The sequence below is a fragment of the Conger conger genome, chromosome 3 (assembly GCF_963514075.1).
Source record: "Conger conger chromosome 3, fConCon1.1, whole genome shotgun sequence".
Lineage (NCBI taxonomy): Eukaryota > Metazoa > Chordata > Actinopteri > Anguilliformes > Congridae > Conger > Conger conger.
The window spans coordinates 9,185,484-9,205,480 of record NC_083762.1 but is presented as its reverse complement, the minus strand read 5'-3'; the positions used below and the strand labels follow the sequence as shown (position 1 = coordinate 9,205,480).

The 19,997-nt window shown below is 44.2% G+C and overlaps 1 protein-coding gene across 4 annotated transcripts in view; it reads left to right on the top strand.

Moving 5' to 3' along the window:
- The window catches only part of glra4a (glycine receptor, alpha 4a), a 50,522-nt gene that overhangs the window by 25,812 nt on the left and 4,713 nt on the right, over positions 1 to 19,997 (top strand). For 2 of the 4 annotated variants that reach the window (XM_061235580.1, XM_061235577.1), the window contains exons 2-9: positions 7,049 to 7,179; positions 8,406 to 8,426; positions 8,725 to 8,792; positions 10,635 to 10,858; positions 11,721 to 11,803; positions 15,580 to 15,717; positions 16,162 to 16,376; positions 17,152 to 17,301. In XM_061235580.1, the coding sequence (XP_061091564.1) occupies positions 7,049 to 7,179; positions 8,406 to 8,426; positions 8,725 to 8,792; positions 10,635 to 10,858; positions 11,721 to 11,803; positions 15,580 to 15,717; positions 16,162 to 16,376; positions 17,152 to 17,301 (1,030 nt within the window). The remainder of the gene's footprint in view (positions 1 to 7,048; positions 7,180 to 8,405; positions 8,427 to 8,724; positions 8,793 to 10,634; positions 10,859 to 11,720; positions 11,804 to 15,579; positions 15,718 to 16,161; positions 16,377 to 17,151; positions 17,302 to 19,997) is intronic. The other 2 variants (XM_061235581.1, XM_061235578.1) reach the window with 1 other exon arrangement.

Below are 19,997 nucleotides of genomic sequence, written 5' to 3'. Positions count from 1 at the left end.
GCCAGTTACAAATGATCATGCTAATGAAATGCTATTGGTTACTTGCTAATTATTTTAGCATTGCTGGAAACACAGATCAGGGAACAGCAACTCAAGATCCTTGAGGACCAAAACCTGCTGGTTTTCCACCCTTCCTTTACCTGGGAGTCAGGTGTGAAGACAGTCTGGCCAATCAGTATCACTAAGTAGCCGGGAGAAAAGAAAACCAGGGCTGGATTTGGGGTTTGAGGGCCACAGTTGATGATCCGTGACATCGACTGTAGGCTGCAGTGCACGGGGAGGGGGCCGGTGTACCTGGTTGGTTCGTCGAGGGCAAATACGTGCCAAGGACATTACAATGATGTCCATTTCAATGTACTTTTAATGTGCTCTGGCTTCAGGCGCAGGTCCATCTCACACGGGTCCTTTAAGAGTTTTCTCAGTAAAATGTACCCTTTGCCTTTCTGCTCATGTACACTTTCCTGTTCATTCACATGCACTTGTGTGCTTCTGAAAAGCTTACAGCCAGAATGGTGGCACTGCAGATGTAACACAGTCACACACTTTAGCACATATTAAATGCAGTGTAGCACTCAAAGGCCATAATGCAGTGCATTCAATTGTTTACACAGGCAGTCGAGGCTTTCCCCCAACTCACTAAAAAGAAGGATTGCATGATTGCAGATGTAAGGATGAATGCAAAAGTGATTTATGGAAAAACAGGAAGGAAAAAATAGCAATATTTTTTTTTTTGTTATTTATTTTAGCTGCGGAAGGGGTTTCTTTCTAATCAGCTGGTTATGACTTCACAATTCGCACCATCTTGAAGTTTTATGATGTTCCCAGTAGCAGTTTAACTGCAGTAGATATATTGACATATCACTCCGTTGCCATGGTGCCGCCATGTCCCATTTTGCATTGGTTTCTCTGGCTGAGAAAATGTCTGTATAACATCTGCGTTGCCCATTTAGGGGTTTTTTTTATGCTGAAACCCAGTCACGATTCTTCAACCTCATGCAAGTTATGAGCACTATTTCTGGCACAGCCATGTATTTTTTATGTTTATATTTATTTATTTCATGAAATGCGGTACGCTCATTAAACTTCAGGTGCATGATGAGCAAAGATCCACTCTGCCTCTGAGGGAGAGGGGAGAGATTTGCCAAGGCGGGTTTCTTACACATTTTCCTGGAGGCTCTTACACAGAAGGCGAGAGCAGAGGGGGATGCCTGGAAGGGCAGTGTCATTAAATATCTCTCACACGCATTTCAATGACCCAAGAAGCAGTTCTGTCCGCCTGAAGCCCGGCCCACAGTCCCTGCACTGCACTGCAAAAAAAAGAAAACTCAATCTCAACAAGTATTTTAGTCTTATTTTGTCTTATCTTATCAATCTTATTTTACTTATTTACCTAAATAAGACAATAACATTGCCAATGAGGTAAGACTGGTCAAGGAAACAGTAACTTAAAATGAGTTCATATTTCCTCCTTCAGAGATAAAATAAAGATCTTAAGTCTTATTTCAAGGCTAAAACGCTTGTTAAGACGGTCTCTTTTTGTTTGCAGTGCGAGCATCTATTGGGGCTGACCTATGCTTCCCTCGAGACTTCCAGCAGGATATTGTGGGAATAATGAATATCGGTCGAGGGGAAACATCACATGTCCCTCTCTGCATAACCGACTGCTCTTATCCGGCACGTTGTTTTTGCCTGGCCTTCGGTGCACACGCGTGAGGAGCCGAGCGAAGCTTCGCGGGCTGCAGTCGGATCTCACCTCTTGGGGCGCTGCTTATGATTCAGCTGAGGTCATCGTACATGAGAGAGAGAGAGGACTGCGTAACCATAGCAACAAGGGTCTAACCTCCCCGCCCACACGCTTGCATGCGAACAAACTCAGGACATGCACATACACACATACACACACAAAACACACACACATGCATGTGTGCACACACACAGGCACACACACACACACACGCGCGTGCACACACACGGAAATTCAGAGACATGGACACACATCAAATTGCTGTCTTAGATGCTCCAGTAACCTCAGTGAAAACACTTTGCTCCAGACAGGTAAAAACTGAATTTGCGCAGTAGAGTGACGTTTAATAAGCACTCTTCCTAACAGAAAGACCAACAAGGTCACTTCATATGCAAAAATGTTTCACTCAAAAAACCTTTCCCCATGAAAAGGCTAAGACCTCTCAACAATCTGCAGCTTAAAGTGAGTCAGTAAAAAATAAAATGTTTTGGAAGAGCATGCCATCCTAACTGCTAAGAAGCACCGCTGAGACTGAATGATTCACAAACTCAGATACCAACTTCTCTCAGCCACATTCAAATTGCAAGGGAAAATGTGCTTATAGTTAAAGGTACAATAGGTAAGATTTATGTGCAAATACATTGTTACAAGACCATTGTAAATCCCTTCCTAGGCTCACTGTTGACTCACCGTCTGCCTGTGTTTACAGTCCTTAAATTCGGGTTTCAAAATATACAGTTGCCGGACTGACACTCTGAACCAAAACATTGTATAGCTGTACAATAATTCAAGCTTATTGGTTAAAATGGGTTCTAATTGCCACAGCCAATAGCGTAGGTTTTAACATCAGCGCATGCACAGAGAACAGGGTGGGATAAACAATGTTGTGGTTTGTGGGTGTTTGTTGCTGCAATTCCTCTCTTGACTGTTGTCCCTTTAAGTACCCATTTATAATATATTGAAATGTATGCATTGAAGGATTGGGCTCACAAATACAATGACATATGTTAAGACAAGATGGCTGACAGGGATATCAAAAACTGCAGACCCCACAAAGTGTTTGCAACATTTTTCCTTTGAAAATATCAGTCATCTTCCCTCCTGTCAAAATTTCCCAGAGATCCTTGCCAGCATAAGCAATTGTATTAAATGAGACCTGTTTTTTTTTTTCTTGTGTCAATATTTCAAGAGCACTAAAGAGATAACTGTCCCAGCAATTTGTTTGTTAATGCTTGCAGTCAAAACAAGTCGCAGATCCAACACACTGCAGAGTTGTCGGGGAAAATCAGACTGACATTCTGGCTCTGTCATTGAATAGATTTTTTGTTCACTTTAATTTACAGAAAAGGCAAAACGGTTGACTGTGCCAAAGAGTCTGACAGCTGTTTGTGAAAAGGAGCTGTTCTGAGGCAGTTCATGAAATGCGTACAAATAATATTGACTACCCTGTCAAGATCATTTCCCTACCCACAACAGTGTATACAAACAATTATAGCCCATTTTATACACAGGGTATGAAAGAAAATTGAATAGTCAAATGTTAATTTTTCAATGCAGCATACTGCACATGACAGTGCGTTCATGCAAAGGTAAATCAATCAAATTATTTATTATGAAACCAACATATACTGTCTCTCCAAGAATTATTTGGTTTTGGTGTGCAAGGTATGTAAGTGGATCACTGCAATTTCAAGAAAACATGCAGTTCAGCCTATATGCTAAAGGGAAGAAAAATGCTTGTGCTGTTGTGCCAGCCACGTAACTTTTGGATAAAATATCTACAAAGATATAAGTCGAATGTTCAAAATTTATAATTATGGCCCCAAGAGTGAGATAAGATAAGAAACTGAACTCAATGGTGACTGTATGTGGTAACTGCATAGCAGGAACACAAAACCAACACAACTGAAGGAGGTGGAGGGAAGGTTCCAGATTCACTACAGAGATCACTGCTAGTGTAGAGGCAGTGAATATCCAGCCCACTCAATTCCTCCCACCCTGGGCAATGCAGTGGACAATTATTCACCGCCCAGTGGGGCTGCCCACGACAAATGATAAATGGGCCAGATTTGATTCCAGACTATGGGGCACATCACAGCACTGAGAACGGTGTCATCAGTGCCACATATGGGGAGGCCTCCGGACAGCCTCACATTTTAATTCGTTTAAGTGACTGATGACTGCTCTTCAAGTATTAAAACAATGTGCATTTGCGATTGGACTGGATCGGAGGCCTGGAAGTTAAACCCCATGATTTCTTTGTTCATTTCTTTTCTAAATTGTTGTTCTTTACTGGCTTTTTATCACAAAGAACATCATGGCAGAGAGTGGGAGGCGACTCAGTAATGCTTCAGGGCACTTGCAGGGGTAGGTACAGTCGAGGTGCTTAGGGAAGAGGAGTCCCTCCGTTTAAAACGTTCTGTTGTTTTTCCTTGTGAGGAGCTTTTCATTCATTACATTACAGTTATTTAGTGAAGTGATTTCCAGTTGATTAGACTAAGCAGGGGACAATCCTTGAGCAATGTGGAGTTAAAGGCCTCACTGAAGGGCCCTACAGCTGTGCAGATCTTATCCTGGCTACACCGGGGCTTGAACCACCAACCTTCAGGGTCCTAGTCAAGTACCTCAACCACTAGGCTACAGGCTGCGATTCACCATCCTTTGGCACATTATGTGTCAACACGGTAAAGTCAGCAGTCCAGGCCTGTCTACAGTAGCTTTACGACACAAGGAAAATCCATTAGAGTGGCTTTGTTATGTTGCATTGGACAGAAATGCACTTTGTTTGCATGCAGGCACACTGTGGCTTCATAAAAACAACCTGAGGTTGCGTGACTACGGACAACATCTTCCTCCACAATCTTATTCAAACGACCTGAGCACTCAGGTGTGAGTCAGGGAACCTGGTGTAAAGAGAACTTGTTAAGTGGGTCATACAGCGTGGGTTGACTGCACATCCGTTAACACAGTCTGTGCATAGTTGAATGTTGCATGTTCATATAACTTTGTGTCCAATCAAAGCCACATCACCTATGCATTAAGCTGACTAAAACTGCCGGTGTGTTTGAGTGAATAACTCAAGGTGGGCACCAAAGGATAGAAAGAAAATACCCAACAAATGAAAAACTTTTTGCGTAAGATGGCAGTGCTGCTCCCGCTGCATGTGTTAATGCGATGGACACGCTCAATCTAGTAGAGGGCTTTGCAAATGGCTTCCATTAAGGATTCTTTTGAATTAAACTTGTGTTAAGTGCTGGCCTCTAATTTCCACTGACATTTTAAGACCCCCTGGTACCCAGCCATAAAAGTGCGCGCCTGCATTTTAGGTGAAATATATTCATGCGTAAATTTAACACTGCAAGGAGACCAATAAATAATTAGAATTAGTAAATCTAAGGTGGCTCATCTAGGTTTTTTTTTTTTTTTTTTTTTTGCTGAATTAAAGAGCAGAATTCTCTTTAAAAGCATTTTTAGCTCTGTAGAATGATCTCATACCATCAGGGTCAGGGACAGAGGAAACAGAGGATTTATGATGGTCACATACATGTATGCCCACTGAAATTTAATGAATATGTGCTTTGGAGTGAAATACACAGTACATAAGCAAAACTACAATCTAATTTACTGAATAGCTTCACCACTACATGGATTTACTTTTTAATTTTGGACTAGTCAAGTGTTTAATCAGTAAACACATTATGGAACAGATTCACAAACACAGATCAAGTTAGTCCTGGACTAAATTGCGTTTTGTATGGAGACTCAACATTCAAAATTACATTGAGTCTCAGACTAGGCTTATTCTGCATCCTATGTGTTCCTTATGTTAGGCAGATACTGTCCTTATTAAAATCTATCAGAAAAAAGAAAAATTGGCAGGGTGCTGTACATACTTACATACATACTGTACACCTAGTCTTAGTAAATTTATTGCCAACAAATATTTAGTGTTTTGTAATGCATCGGTTTATTTTACACTGGTGATTTTCAGCATGCCTTTCTGCGCTTCCTGTAAATTTTCAGTATTCGGCGTAGCTTAGAGGAATAGCGCACTCAGTGTTTTCCCAAGGCTGAATGCTGAACCGCAAAACTAGTTTAGCGGCCCTCAAAGGACAGGAGATGTTCAGGGACGAGGCCACGGACCCCCTCGCCGTCGCCCAGCCGTACGGTACAAACGCCTGACTGCGCAGCAAAGTGAAAATCCCCCAGGAAGAGGACCCAGAAAGTTCCCGACCGATTCGCTAACAATCGCATCACGGGCGTGGCGGTGAAATCTTCCGGGCTCCGTCGCGGAGTGGAGGAGGAAGAGCCGGCACAAAGCGGGTCCCTGGGAGCCGGAGAGCCGCTCCCCTGCCCCGTCACGGCTGTTAGGCACCGCGCGGCGTTCTGCTGCGGTCAGAATCAAAGCGGACCTCCCCTCCCCTCCCCTCCCCTCCCTCCCCCGCCGTGACGCACACGGCTTCTCAATTGAGCCGTCAGGCTTCACACCTCTGAAGCCCGATGAGGTGGAGGCACCCCTCTCCTCCAGTGTTCATCATCACATGCTGTTCTGTAGTGTCTGCCCTACACGCTGTAATAATAATAATAATAATAATAATAATAATAATTGTGTTGTTCATATTATTATGCTCTCGTAATGTGTCCCTTGTAATTCTGTAATTAACAAACACTGGTAATTCTTTGTCATTAACCCTTTGATGAGTCTTTTATTTTTTTCAAGATTTTCATTCAGTTTTCAAATTTGATGTTGGATTACATTTTTATTTGCGTAGCGCTTTTCACAGAAGACTGTCACAAAGACGCTTTACAGAGTAACAGAAGGGAATAAAACATATCAGCCCTAAGCCCCCAAATAGCACATGAAGTAAATCTCCCTCGTGGGGAGAAAAAAACCCAAACAGTGGTGAGAAAAACTTTGATGGAAAGACATTTCGGGAGGAACCAGGCTATAGGGGCATGCCCATCCTCAGCTGGCCTATATGTATTAAACTAGTAAGTAACCTATGAAGTCCATATGGAGGGACGTAGAGTTCAGAGGGGAGGGGGATGAATCTGTAGCTCCAGGATGTGTGGAAGTGTGGGCTGGACAGGGGAGGAGCAGGGCTGCAGGTTGGGACCAGAGCGGGGGTCTGGGGGTCCGGTTGGGACCTCTGCATTAGGATGTTCAGTCATCATATGTTTTTGTGATTTTACCTTTAAAAAAGGATTAAAACAGTATATAACAGTGAAATCCGATTCTAATACTTTTCCTTTTTTCCTCTTGTTTTTCTCTCTCGTTTCATCTTAAAAAAAAAAAAACGGCAGACCAGCCTCCTGTAAAGAGGAAATAAAGTCCGGCGGCAAAGCCTCAAAGCTCATGTCTCCATCGGACTTCTTGGACAAGCTCATGGGAAGAACGTCCGGGTACGATGCCCGCATCAGGCCCAACTTCAAAGGTATGCCGATGAGCCGACGCCCAGCAGGGTGGATGACCAAACAGCCCGCTTCCACTTGACCCATCCCCCCGGTATCCGGAAAGAAACCCATCGCTAATTGAGCATAAAAGCTGTTAGTCGGATCACGTTCTTTCCATTCTTAATCACAGTAAAGTTTGAGGGCATTTGGAGGAGTTTTTGGCTCATTTGGTGAGATGATTAAGTGACTGGATAAATGTGCATTTTCCCCACCATTTGAGTCTCTCTCTCTCGATCTCCCTGTGATCATTTATATATTTCATACTTGGCTAACATCGCTCACAGTTACCAAACTTTGTCTCTTAAAGAAAGGTACTGTAACTCATAACTGCTCTAAACATAATCAACAGCATTTAAATAGAAAATAGCTGAGATACCAAGCTCTAAATGAGTGTCAACATGCAGAATTGTCGCAGTGTCTGATGAGTTTCGGTGTGTTTCAGCACAAACGCTTCATTCCTGTCTTTGATTGGCTAAATCAAACACACACGCCTTATTCCCAGACCTTAATTGGATGCTGGGGCCAGAGTTTGACGCCTGAGTTCAAAAGGGAGAGAGAACTTCTTCAGGCACACCATGGGCCATAAAAACCTGGCTGATCGCTCAACCATAACAATGCATTCCAGACTCAGTTTGCTTGCGTATGAAAAATCTCCTGCTTTGAAGTACGCAAATAGAATCCGTGCTCAGCATTGTCAAAGGCAACACATCCTGCTATCAGCTCCCTCATACACGACTGAAACAACATTGAATCACTTGCCTACACTAGCGAAGAAGTGACAAGTTTATTACTTGTGTTATATTCTGTAGCAAAACACTTGCAGGTCCTATATATTTTTGGAACAACTCTGTTTCACCCCCTTGATTTGGAATGCTTAATGAAATTGTACATCTGTCCCCTCCCTGGAATTTCGGAAGTTCTTCTTGTGCTGAAACACTATGAAATATTATGGATAGTTACGTACTGGTCCAAGGAATTCCCAGCCACAGATGGCAGTGTCTGCATTGGCTTGCCATACCTTGAGGCATTCCTCCAGGCACATCGTTGTCGCTGTGCTACCACCCGACAGCCCCGTTTTATCACTACATGTAAAGCACAAGATGTTGAGCTATTCATTTAATGCTAGGCCTCACCATCAGGACACATCTCACCGTAATTTGAGAGCAGTGCTAAATTCAACCGTACACATTTTTTGTCTTCACCTCAGGAGCAAGTGATACTTCAACAGGTAAAAAAACAATCTCTCTTGACTAGGAAATCAAGTACTATATTAGATTACTAAAAATAATGTGATTTTTTTTTGTTTTTCACCTAAGGAATGTAACCCACACTATACTGTAGGTAGAGACATACAGATTAAAACTGGTAAATGCATTGTATGTTTAATATTTAAACCCTTTGTCAATCACTACCATTTCCATTTAAAAAATCAAGGTATATACTGTATATATGCACTGAAGTAATGTATTCCAATATGCTGTATGATAAGGAACAAAGATTGACATATTCATTTAATCTTTCTTCAGGTCCACCAGTTAATGTCACCTGCAATATTTTCATCAACAGCTTTGGGTCCATCACAGAAACAACTATGGTAAGACTTCCTGTGAAAAGTCATTTTATTTAATCACCACATTATGCACATAGTAGGGCGACATGGATGGTGCAGTGGGTAGCACTGCCGCCTCACAGCAAGGAGGTCCTGGGTTCAAATCCCTGTTGGCTGGGGCCTCTCTGTGTGGAGTTTGCATGTTCTCCCCGTGTTTGCGTGGGTTTCCTCCGGATGCTCCGGTTTCCTCCCACAGTCCAAAGACATGCAGGTTAGGCTGATTGGAGAGTCTAAATTGCCCGTAGGTATGAGTGTGTGAGTGAATGATGTGTGCCCTGCGATGGACTGGCGACCTGTCCAGGGTGTATTCCTGCCTTTCACCCAATGTATGCTGGGATAGACTCCAGCCCCCCTGCGACCCTGTTCAGGATAAGCGGGTTAGGATAATGAATGAATGATGAATTAATTATGCCATAGTTCTATTTTATACACAAATATCAAATGGGTTGACAGGTATGTGAGTGTAATAGCAAGGGTGAATACCTACCAAAATTTTTGCGAACAATACAAGGACATGGCTGACATTTTGATAAAATCTATTGTACAGATGTTTTATAAATAGTTTGTTGACAGCTTATAAATAAGTTGTTGAAATATCCATGTATAGCTGCTGAAAGCCTGTAAACATATCGACACTATCAATATGGGACTCCATAAAAGTGCCAGGCTATGATTTGTAGTTTCACATTTCCTCAGGTAGCACTGAAAAAAAAACAAAAAACATTTTTCATACCTACATTACCAAGAGAAATCTGCCTGAAAGCTGGCATTTCAAAAAACAGGAATAGCTGTCATGAAGTCGCTTAATGAGATTGGGTGTTTTCACGTCTATTCCTGCTGCGCCACACAGTGTTAACGCCGTAATCTCAACACAAAAGCCGCCTCTTCTCTCGGTCTGAGCTGCTCCCCCGCATCGCGCCGTTCCCACCGAACGTATCCAAGCCACCTACAGGAGACGTGACCGGGTCACTTGACACGGCGATAATGAACTGTCCGCGCCGCAATTAAAATGAAGGATTGAGACAGTCAAGACCCAAAACGAAAGAAAGAAAAAAAAAAAAAAAAAAGAAGAAGGTATACAGCCTTTGTTTTAAGTGGAATGACGCGGTCAGCAGAACGGAGTAGCGAAAGGGGGCCTGGAGGGCTTTGCTCCGGGCTTAGGTCAGCCGGGGGAGGGGACACTAATAATGTCACTGGAGGTGCGCCGCAAAGCCCGCTATTCATTGTGATTAATGCGATGGCCCTGCGGTTCATTCTCATGCCCCCCCCCCCCAGGACTTAAGGTGGCCTGGCTGACGATTACTGGAAGACATCAACTCATCACGGCTGAACACCTCATTACGTTCGCCCTGTTCATATTCGTCTAAGTGGTCGCTGAGTGGTCTCTAAATCGGTGCGCTCGGGCAAAGCCGATTTCACACACAAAGTAGCGACGCGACGTCAATCAACAGAGCTGCCTAAAAAATCATTCGGCTTGACACAATGACACCGTCTAAGATCCTTCCAGCTCCATGCGCGTCTGTTTGCTAAAATATGTTCAACTTGCAATGCTGGGAGAGGCTCCTGAGTGCCAGAAATGGCCCAAAAAAAGCCTGCAGAATTTTATCTAGCAGTTTTCAGACACAGCTTGCTTTGAAAAGCAGGTAATTCACTTTTCTTTTTCTTTTTTTTTTTTTCAGAAATTGACAAAAACAACAGTACAATAGAGAGGACAATAGATCCCAGGGGGTTCCCAATGGATCTGCCTCCGTGCTTTCCTCAAAGTGACTGTCCTAGACTTCTCTAAATGGGCCTAAAAGTAAGCATCCATTTTTATTTTTTTTACAGGACTACCGGCTGAATGTGTTTCTACGGCAACACTGGAACGACCCGCGACTGGCCTTCACCGAGTACCCTGACAATTCCCTGGACCTGGATCCGTCCATGTTGGACTCCATTTGGAAGCCCGACCTGTTCTTTGCCAATGAGAAAGGTGCCAACTTTCACGAGGTCACCACCGAAAACAAGCTGCTGAGAATCTTCCAGAACGGCAACGTGCTCTACAGCATCAGGTCCGAGAGCAGCACATAGGGGGCGCCAGTGGGTCACTCATCATCACCCCCCTTCCCCAGACCAGGCATGCTGTTCCATCTAGAGGTCTACTGATGTTGCACATCAGTGTTCCTCAAACCCCACAACACACTAAACTGCAGAACGGTGCAGACGTTCCTTCGAAAGGCCCATTTTTCTACTGTCAACCAAAAAATACAAAGCCCACATAAACCACAGGCATCTATTCGCCACAGTCCAAACAGTGAAAAGACTCACTTTTTGTGAGGAAACTATAGTATATGTGAGTTTTTCTGCAAGTGTAAGAACGGAAGACGGAGTTTGTGTGGCATAGCGACGGTTGAACAGACGTGCTCACTGCTCACGGCTCTCCCGTTTCCATAGGGACATGCATTACCGCTGGTAATTAAACACCTTCCTTTGGCCGCGCTCGTTAATATCGAGGCTTTTCCGCTCAACTCCTTCAAGGCCCACCGCTTGAGCACCGCAGTAAATAAGAGCGCGTTTGGCAGTGAGTTTGCTGCCCCTGTAATGAGGCGTAACTGAGTGAGACGGTAACAGGGGATCTTTTTACATTTTTTCGCTGTCTATTTTTATTTCAAATAAACACTGGTATTATGTTGTCTTCCAAGCCAGGCCTGGTGTCAAATGATGCATTTAGGTAATCTGGAATCAAAATTCTGCACTGCCTCTTCCTCCTTTTACCGCTCCTCGCATCTGTCCCCCTCTCCGTTCCTCTACCTTTCTCGCAGAATGCCGTTACTCTCCTTCCGTTGTTCTCCCCCCCCCCTAACCCCATCCCCGCCCTCCTCCTGCTACACTATTCTCTCTGTATCGCCTCTGCTGTCTGCCTTTCCCTCACAGGCTAACGTTGATCCTGTCCTGTCCCATGGACCTGAAGAACTTCCCCATGGACATCCAGACCTGCTCCATGCAGCTCGAAAGCTGTGAGTCATTCACTTTAAAACATTTTTTAATTTCATTTAATCCTGTCTGTCTTCCGGGCAGCATGGAGTTTGCATGTTCTCCCCGTGTTTGTGTGGGTTTCCTCCGGGTACTCCGGTTTCCTCCCACAGTCCAAAGACATGCAGGTTAGGCTGATTGGAGAGTCTAAATTACCCGTGTGTATGAGTGCGTGAGTGAATGGTGTGTGTGCCCTGCAATGGACTGGCGACCTGTCCAGGGTGTATTCCTGCCTTTCGCCCAATGTATGCTGGGATAGGCTCCAGCCCCCCTGCGACCCTGTTCAGGATAAGCGGGTTGAGATAACGGATGGATGGATGTCTGTCTTCTGTCTTTTCCCATTTTACCCTGGCTCTGGTGTCCACAGTCATCAAAAAAACATTCCTGGCTGTGACTGATGAAAATAATGAGGGGGAGAAACCGCATTTGTCATACAGCTAGGAAAATGGTTCCAAAGCAAAGCAAGTGTCGTGTCAACAGCGAAGAGAAATTGACCCAGAAATGACAAATGACTGTTCAGACGGTCAATCTGACAAGCTTAGAACTAATGCTGATGCTGCCGAAGGTGCGAAGAGAAATTCCATAAAACCGTACAATTGGCTAACACAGCACCCCGAGACATATCGCACGCTTGTGACAGAATAAATAATTGTGGTGTAACATTGCCGAAAAGTGTGCATAATATCTCTAACCTTATTAACTGGACGAGACCTTCATGAAAAACTGAGGATTTGTGTCCCTGTGGCCAATGATCACCTCTGGCTTTGATAGCATCTCCATTCTCAAAACCAATTTCCAGGATATCAATAATGAAACTTTCATTTTGTGCACGTTATATTATCTGCCCCACCTCTACACCTTGCTGCGAGTTTTTCCCCCAATTCATTCTCAGAGACAAAGGAGTTCGGTTTAGAAAAAATTAAGAAGAAAATAAAGAAAAAGATTATATCAAATGGAAAAACAGAGCCAGGCTGAAGAAGCCTTCCCTGTGTTAACCCTGAGCCCCTGCAAACTCCTCTCGGTCATGGAATTACTGTTAAAGGCTGTCTGAAGCAAACAAAAAACAAGTCAGTTCTGTTTTTAGTGCTTTTCTGTGTCAGTCCCCAAAGAGACCATTTCTCCCTGTTTAAAGTGGAGGCGTTCATGTTCAAGTTAACTTGAGGCACAAGTTGAGTTGCTGACTTTGGGGACAAGATTTGAGAAGAAAAAAAAGAAAAAAAAGAAGCTTCCTGGATGACGAATAGCTGAGTCACAGAGTGACGGAGTTCAGTATCTGACAAACCAATTAAAAGAGTGAAGTCACCTCTTAGATTTGCTACGATGAGCACTCTGCAGAGCGATCACCTTGTGTCCTGAGGACGCAGCCGAGAAGACAGCAGGGTTTACAGCTTTTTACATCTGTGTGACAGGAACTCTGACAGCGGCGGCTCTCGAACGGGATTCGTCACTGGCACGATCATTAATGAGCTCCGTAATTCTGCCTTGGCAGTCCATCGCTTTTCCCCCGCCTTGTAACCCCAAAAAGGGACATATTTCCCTGAGTGGGGCCGGCCTGTAGCGTAGCGGTTAAGGTACATGACTGGGACCCGCAAGGTCGGTGGTTCGATCCCCGGTGCAGCCACAATAAGATCCGCACAGCTGTTGGGCCCTTGAGCGAGGCCCTTAACCCAGCATTGCTCCTGGGGAGGATTGTCTCCTGCTTAGTCTGATCAACTGTACATCGCTCTGGATAAGAGCATCTGCCAAACGCCATTAATGTAATCTAATGTTAAAGTGGTAAAGCAGCGCGCCACACAGTTTAAAATAGCCTAAGCGTAATATAAGCACTTTGTGCTACATGTGGAAATGATGCCCCTTTCCTGCGCTTGGTATGCCGACAGTAATTCCATCATGTGGTATCATGACCTTGTACGGATTATGAAACATTAAGCAGACACAGTAATTCCTGTCTGCAACTTGATGAATGTGATGGTCAGCGCTCGAGAGATAGCACACGGGGCTGAGAGGCATTCATTTAGATCCTTAATCTATGCATAATCAGCAAGAGCGCCACGAAATGCTTAATCTACTGGCCTAATGCTTCGCCCGCATTAACTGTCCATCGCGGGACATCCGAGGGAGAGTGACCCAGAAAAGGGAGACAGACCCAAATGAACCAGCTGACCCATACTCTTTGTCAGGAAGTATATTTTTATTTACATTTGAATGTGAGTTCAGTGATGGATGTGCACCCTAGCCAGAGATCCACACGATGGGGTTTGTCCATAAGACCAGTTTATGCTTTTTATGCAACAGCTGTGCACAGTCTCCATGCCATATTTACACTATTCCACTAAAGTGTTGACACATATTACATTACATTACATTACAAGGCATTTAGCAGACGCTCTTATCCAGAGCGACATACAATGAAGTGCAGATTGAACACAGGAACAAGTGTGAAGAGGACCCTAGAGGACAGCACGGTTCCGAGTCCTAGCGTGACCACACAGATACAATTCCTTGAAGAATGCATCAACTTACAAACTAGACATATCAAGTTCACAAGTACAATACCATGTCACATTTTTAGTTGAGAACATGTTTTGACCCTCAGATCAGCCATCATGACAAGGAGGGTCATGCCCGTTTGTTTTCTCCACAGTGTACTATGAGGCTGGGCCTCATCTCAGCTGCCTGAGCACACAAATTTCTTTAATCCAAGAATGGGTCATGGTGTCACGTTATTTCTGAATATACAAATAAACTAAAAGGGGAGATTTGCTCACACTAATTTTTGAAAACAGTAATTCAAAAACATTAATTGGAACATTAATTGCCAAGGGATTCCTTTTAATTTAATAAATAAAATGATGGATAAATAAAAAAGTAACTAAATGTGGAACCGGTGACTCACACATAAGATCGCCTGAAGGATCAATTCAATATTATTTCTTGGAACAACTTACAATGCAGAAGCATTCCTATCCGTTTGTTTTTTTTTTTTTTTCTTTGGTTTTTTACAAGTCCCATACACCAATGACTAGAACAAAAGTGCATTCTGTGTCCAACTGATATTCTCATTTCCAAGAAGAGAGGGACATATTGAACGACACAATCACTCTTCATGAACACAATGTGTTACGTTTAATGGCTTTGCTGTTTGCTGGCCACTGGTTAAAACGTGGGTGGGGGCGGGTAATATATTGAATTATTGATGCCTTTGTAACACAGGCCCTCTAGGGGCTAAGATAGACATCAGTATTACTCAAACATGTCAAGCATTCTGCAGTGTTATTGCATGCCTCATGCATGTTTAATGGGTCTCTAATCTCACCCCGCTAAGATGAATTGGATGATCGGAGGTATGAGCACAAGGGGGAAGGGATAGTGGAGGGAGCAGAGCGATCCACACTAAGCTATCCTGTCATGGCATCCTGGTAAACGGAGGCATTTGTCTCCAGAATTCTAGGCTGCAATGACAGATCAGCAGGGATGGTTCTCCCACCATGCTAACATCTATAGGTCCCAGCAACCCATTCATTTTGTGGCTGGCTATATCTGTTTAGCCATGCTACACCTCAGACTGGCCCCAGAAAGGCATGCAAATCACGTTTGTCCTTGCACCTGAACTTCAGGCAACCAGGGGGGCCCCTTTGAAGCTGTAGACAGGTGACCTTTCACCATGACAAACAGGCTGAGGAGGATATGAGCATCGCAGCCGCACGGAGGGATCTCTCTCACTTTCTCTCTCTCTCTCTCTCTCCCTTCCTGCCCACAGTCGGCTACACCATGAATGACCTGATTTTTGAGTGGTTGGACACAGCCCCTGTCCAGGTGGCTGATGATCTGATGCTCCCGCAGTTTGTTCTGAAGGAAGAGAAGGACCTGGGCTACTGCACAAAGCACTACAACACCGGTGTGTACCGCGAGAAGAACAAACATCCCACACACAGCGCTCAAAGCTGTCAGAACGAACGCACAAGCTGCACCACAAAGACAACATTTTGACCAGACAAATCTCCACCTAGTCCTGTCATGTCAAGTGGTACCTTTGAGGTACACCGAATAAATTCACATCGGGAACATGAAACGGTTTGCAGGATATTTTTGCCTCTTTGATCCATGATTTGCCCGTGTATTGCCTTTTGGAATTACTACATTCCTTGGTGTAAGATTGGTGTAAGAAGAGCTGATCAGATGTGTTGTTCTCTGGAAGGCGAACAGCAATTTTTACACAAATGTTTGATTTCACAAGCTGGTGCACACAAAAATTGGTTTGACCCAATTCATGGAAAGAACAGAAGCATTCTGTGTGTGTGTGTGTGCGGATCTGCTAAAGCTCTCGATACTCTGGCTGCAGGTAAATTCACCTGCATCGAGGTGAAGTTCCACCTGGAGCGGCAGATGGGGTACTACCTGATCCAAATGTACATCCCCAGCCTGCTCATCGTCATCCTCTCCTGGGTGTCCTTCTGGATCAACATGGACGCCGCGCCGGCACGGGTGGGGCTGGGAATCACCACGGTCCTGACCATGACCACGCAGAGCTCCGGCTCCAGGGCCTCCCTCCCCAAGGTGAGGGGAGAGACCGCAGCTCCACCGACTGCCACGCAAAAACACAAGTTTGGGGGCTTGTAATTATGGGGGGGGATTAGAAAGCTAGTTTAAAGGCTAGATCTGTGCCGATGGCAAAACGAATAAATGAAAAATTGAGTATCTTTGTAGAAGACATTATCAATGTACAGACACACAGGCTGTATGTACCACCGCAAATAAACTAAAGCTATTGAATTTAACTACTGGGTTCACACTGCCTTTGGCAAAATAACATTCATGGAGTCAGCAAGAGTGCAATTCTGGTTCCCATGGAAACAGGGCCCATATACTTTCGACTGATAAAACCGTGCTTTATAGGGCCTCCGCTAGTAGTGTATCCAGTTGAAGCAACTGTTCTTAGACACAACGATTACCTTATTGAGTTCATGGGACTATGTGTGAGAAACACCCCACATAAGCATGAGCATTCCACATTCACATTTTGTTTGGTAATTAAAGCAATTCAGCAGTAATTAAAGCTTTTAAAGACCAGAAAGTCAAGTTATTCTCCAGCATATTACAATACCATTTTTTTTTTTCCAAGGGTAAACTTCCAGAACTTAAGGGACGTGAACATGCCCCATAATGGACTAATCTGAGAATTATACGATATATGATCACACATAAATATTGAAAATATTGAATTGAGAATTGAGAATATTGAATTCTGACAAATTGTGCTTGGCCGATTTTTGCCTGCTGGTTCCCCTGACCGATTGATCGCTGACTAACACTGGGACGTGGTGCGCTGCAGGTGTCCTACGTGAAGGCCATTGACATCTGGATGGCGGTATGCCTGCTGTTCGTGTTCGCTGCCCTGCTGGAGTACGCCGCGGTCAACTTCGTCTCGCGGCAACACAAAGAGTTCATCAGGCTGAGGAAGAAACAGAGAAGACAGAGAATAGTGAGTATGAGGACCCCCCCCACCTGGACACTTCTGCCACCTCCAATCACACCGGGGATTCAGATCCCGTTGTTCAACGTGAAGGGCTAATAATGTCGCCAACACTGGGCATTCTGGCTGTCAATACAATTACATTACATTACATTACATTAACATTACATTAATGGCATTGGATAGACGCTCTGATCCAGAGTGACCTACAGTTGATTAGACTAAGCAGGAGACAATCCCCCTTAGAGCGATGCAGGGTTAAGGGCCTGTGCGGATCTTATTGAATTAAGATTGAACCTCCGACCTTGCGGGTCCCATTCTTGTACCTTAACCACTATGCTACAGGCTGCTCTTATTACATTACATTACATGAATGTTATTTGGCAGATGCTCTTATCCAGAGCGACGTACAGTTGATTAGACTAAGCAGGAGACAATCCTCCCCTGGAGCAATGGGTTAGGGGCCTTGCTCAAGGGCCCAACGGCTGTGCAGATCTTATTGTGGCTACACCGGGGATTGAACCACCGACCTTGCGGGTCCCAGTCACGTACCTTAACCACTACGCTACAGGCTGGCCTACAATACATGCACGTGAGAGAGCACTCTGTCCTCAGTGTGCAAGGCACAACTAGTATTTCACTGGCGCCCCCAGAAAATCACATGTTCCCCCCTGGTCCACCGTGATTGCAATCTCAAACCACCTCCAACAGGTCTACTTTCTAAATTTCTCCACTCCACCCATGATTGCAAGTGATGTGCCCCTCACTGGAAAGGAACTTGTATCACTGCGTTTCCGTGGCAACTGTGCGACCCTTGTGCAATCCAAACAATCCCTTCCTGTGTCACACGGTTCCACCGTGGGTGAGGAAAGGTGAACAGCCTTAAAAACAAGAGATAAAAACCAGTTTTGGGCAGCATTTTTATATGACATGCACAGCAAATCTCTCACAGCAAAACTGTAGAAGGTAGATAGCGAAGGCAAATGACCAGACATGAGATGTTGCAACGTAGCTTTGTCCACAAGCAATAGCACACAAAGTCCAACATTAAGTGATGCTAAAATGGCTGGACCACTTCGTGGGCAAGTAGTAAAGCTCAAAGATAATCAAACTGAGATACAAGGCAAGTCTCTCAGATAAAGATCAATAAAGAGCTTGGATAAAAAAAGGAACACTCCATAAAAATAAATGCATTCACTCTCCTTCCAAACTCCAAATCCCATTCCAGAAATTTCTCTCCAATAAGCCCTTGTAGACCTGGATTATCAATAATGGTGGTATGGTTGTTTGACCTCAAGCAGAAAGAGTTGTTTGCTTGATGGAGCATACCAGTCACTGACCAAGATTAATCAATACTGCCTCCCACTGGTTCAGCGTGAGCTCTGAACAGCACTAGAAAGCAATTTTGTCCTTCACACTAATTTTCACACAGAATTGAGTCATAAAACCAACCTCCCACTAGCCCCTTCCACCAGCCCACCTCTACCCCCACCACCCCATTACAAATGAACAACCATTTTTATTGTTCTAATTTTAATAAAGGGCTTTAGTGAATGACTAAGATTAATGAGACAGGATTTAATTGAAATATGCCTCCAGGAAATCACTTAATTGTATACATATTTTTTTCCAATGATCTTGATTCCAGTATTTTTATTTTTTTATCTTAATCCATTTAAGCTAATTAATCACTCTAAAATAGTGTAACATTTATCATATGTATAGCCCGAGCACATATACTGTATGCATCAACTTCTATATCCTCTGAAGCTCTGGAGGTCAGATTAAATTTCCCAAGTCTACCAGACCCAATGTCCCTTCATCTCCCACATTCAATGCATTCTAACCAGAGAGTCTGCTTCAGTTTTTTGTTCATAACTCACAATTAAGACCACCAGGATTCCCCTGTCCCAACCAGAGCACCTGGTTCTCTGGCTGCCTCCTCAGCCCTTTAATAAAATAACAACTCTGTCTCTCTTTTGTTCAGAACTGTCAAGTGCCTTCACTTTTGCCTCTCTATCTCTGGTATGAATTGCGTTGTGAGCGTTTATTTGGAGAGCAGGTGTTTCAGCTCTTTCAGTGCAACAGAGGGCACTCACAAATCCCTATTCTCAAGGTGGGATATCATCCGGTGCAGTGACAGTTGAGCAGGCCGCACAGTTCTCAATGGGATAACCGCGTCACATGCAAGATGAACGTTAGAAAATACGTCGCATCCTGATTTACCTTCCTGACGCGGTACCCGTGGCTACGGGGAAATCAGCATGAAGTTAGTAAATCATAGCAAATCATAAACTGCAAAAAGATGCTGACAGAGCACACTTGATCACATGGCTCCATCAACCTTTAGTGCCAGTGAAAAAAAAAGAAACTCCACTTCCCAGTTGCCCTATTTGTGGATTGTGATCTATGTCAGTAAAACTTAAACAGCCTTTGCAAGAACATAATGACAGAAAGCACCTGATCATATTCACGTCTATCAAACCTTAACTGAGGTGAAAAGCCTCTTGTATATTTCCTCAATAAAGATATACCCTGCTTGTGGCTTGTGATCCTTCCATTACAGCCCACCATAAACGGACTTTGCAATAGCATGCCAATAGAGCATTCCTGCACTGTGAGGCTCAGAGCTGAGATCTCTTCTGAAATCTCATTATTCCCACCCCATTACCTGCCCCGCACGCGCGGAGGTCCTGGCTAGCCAG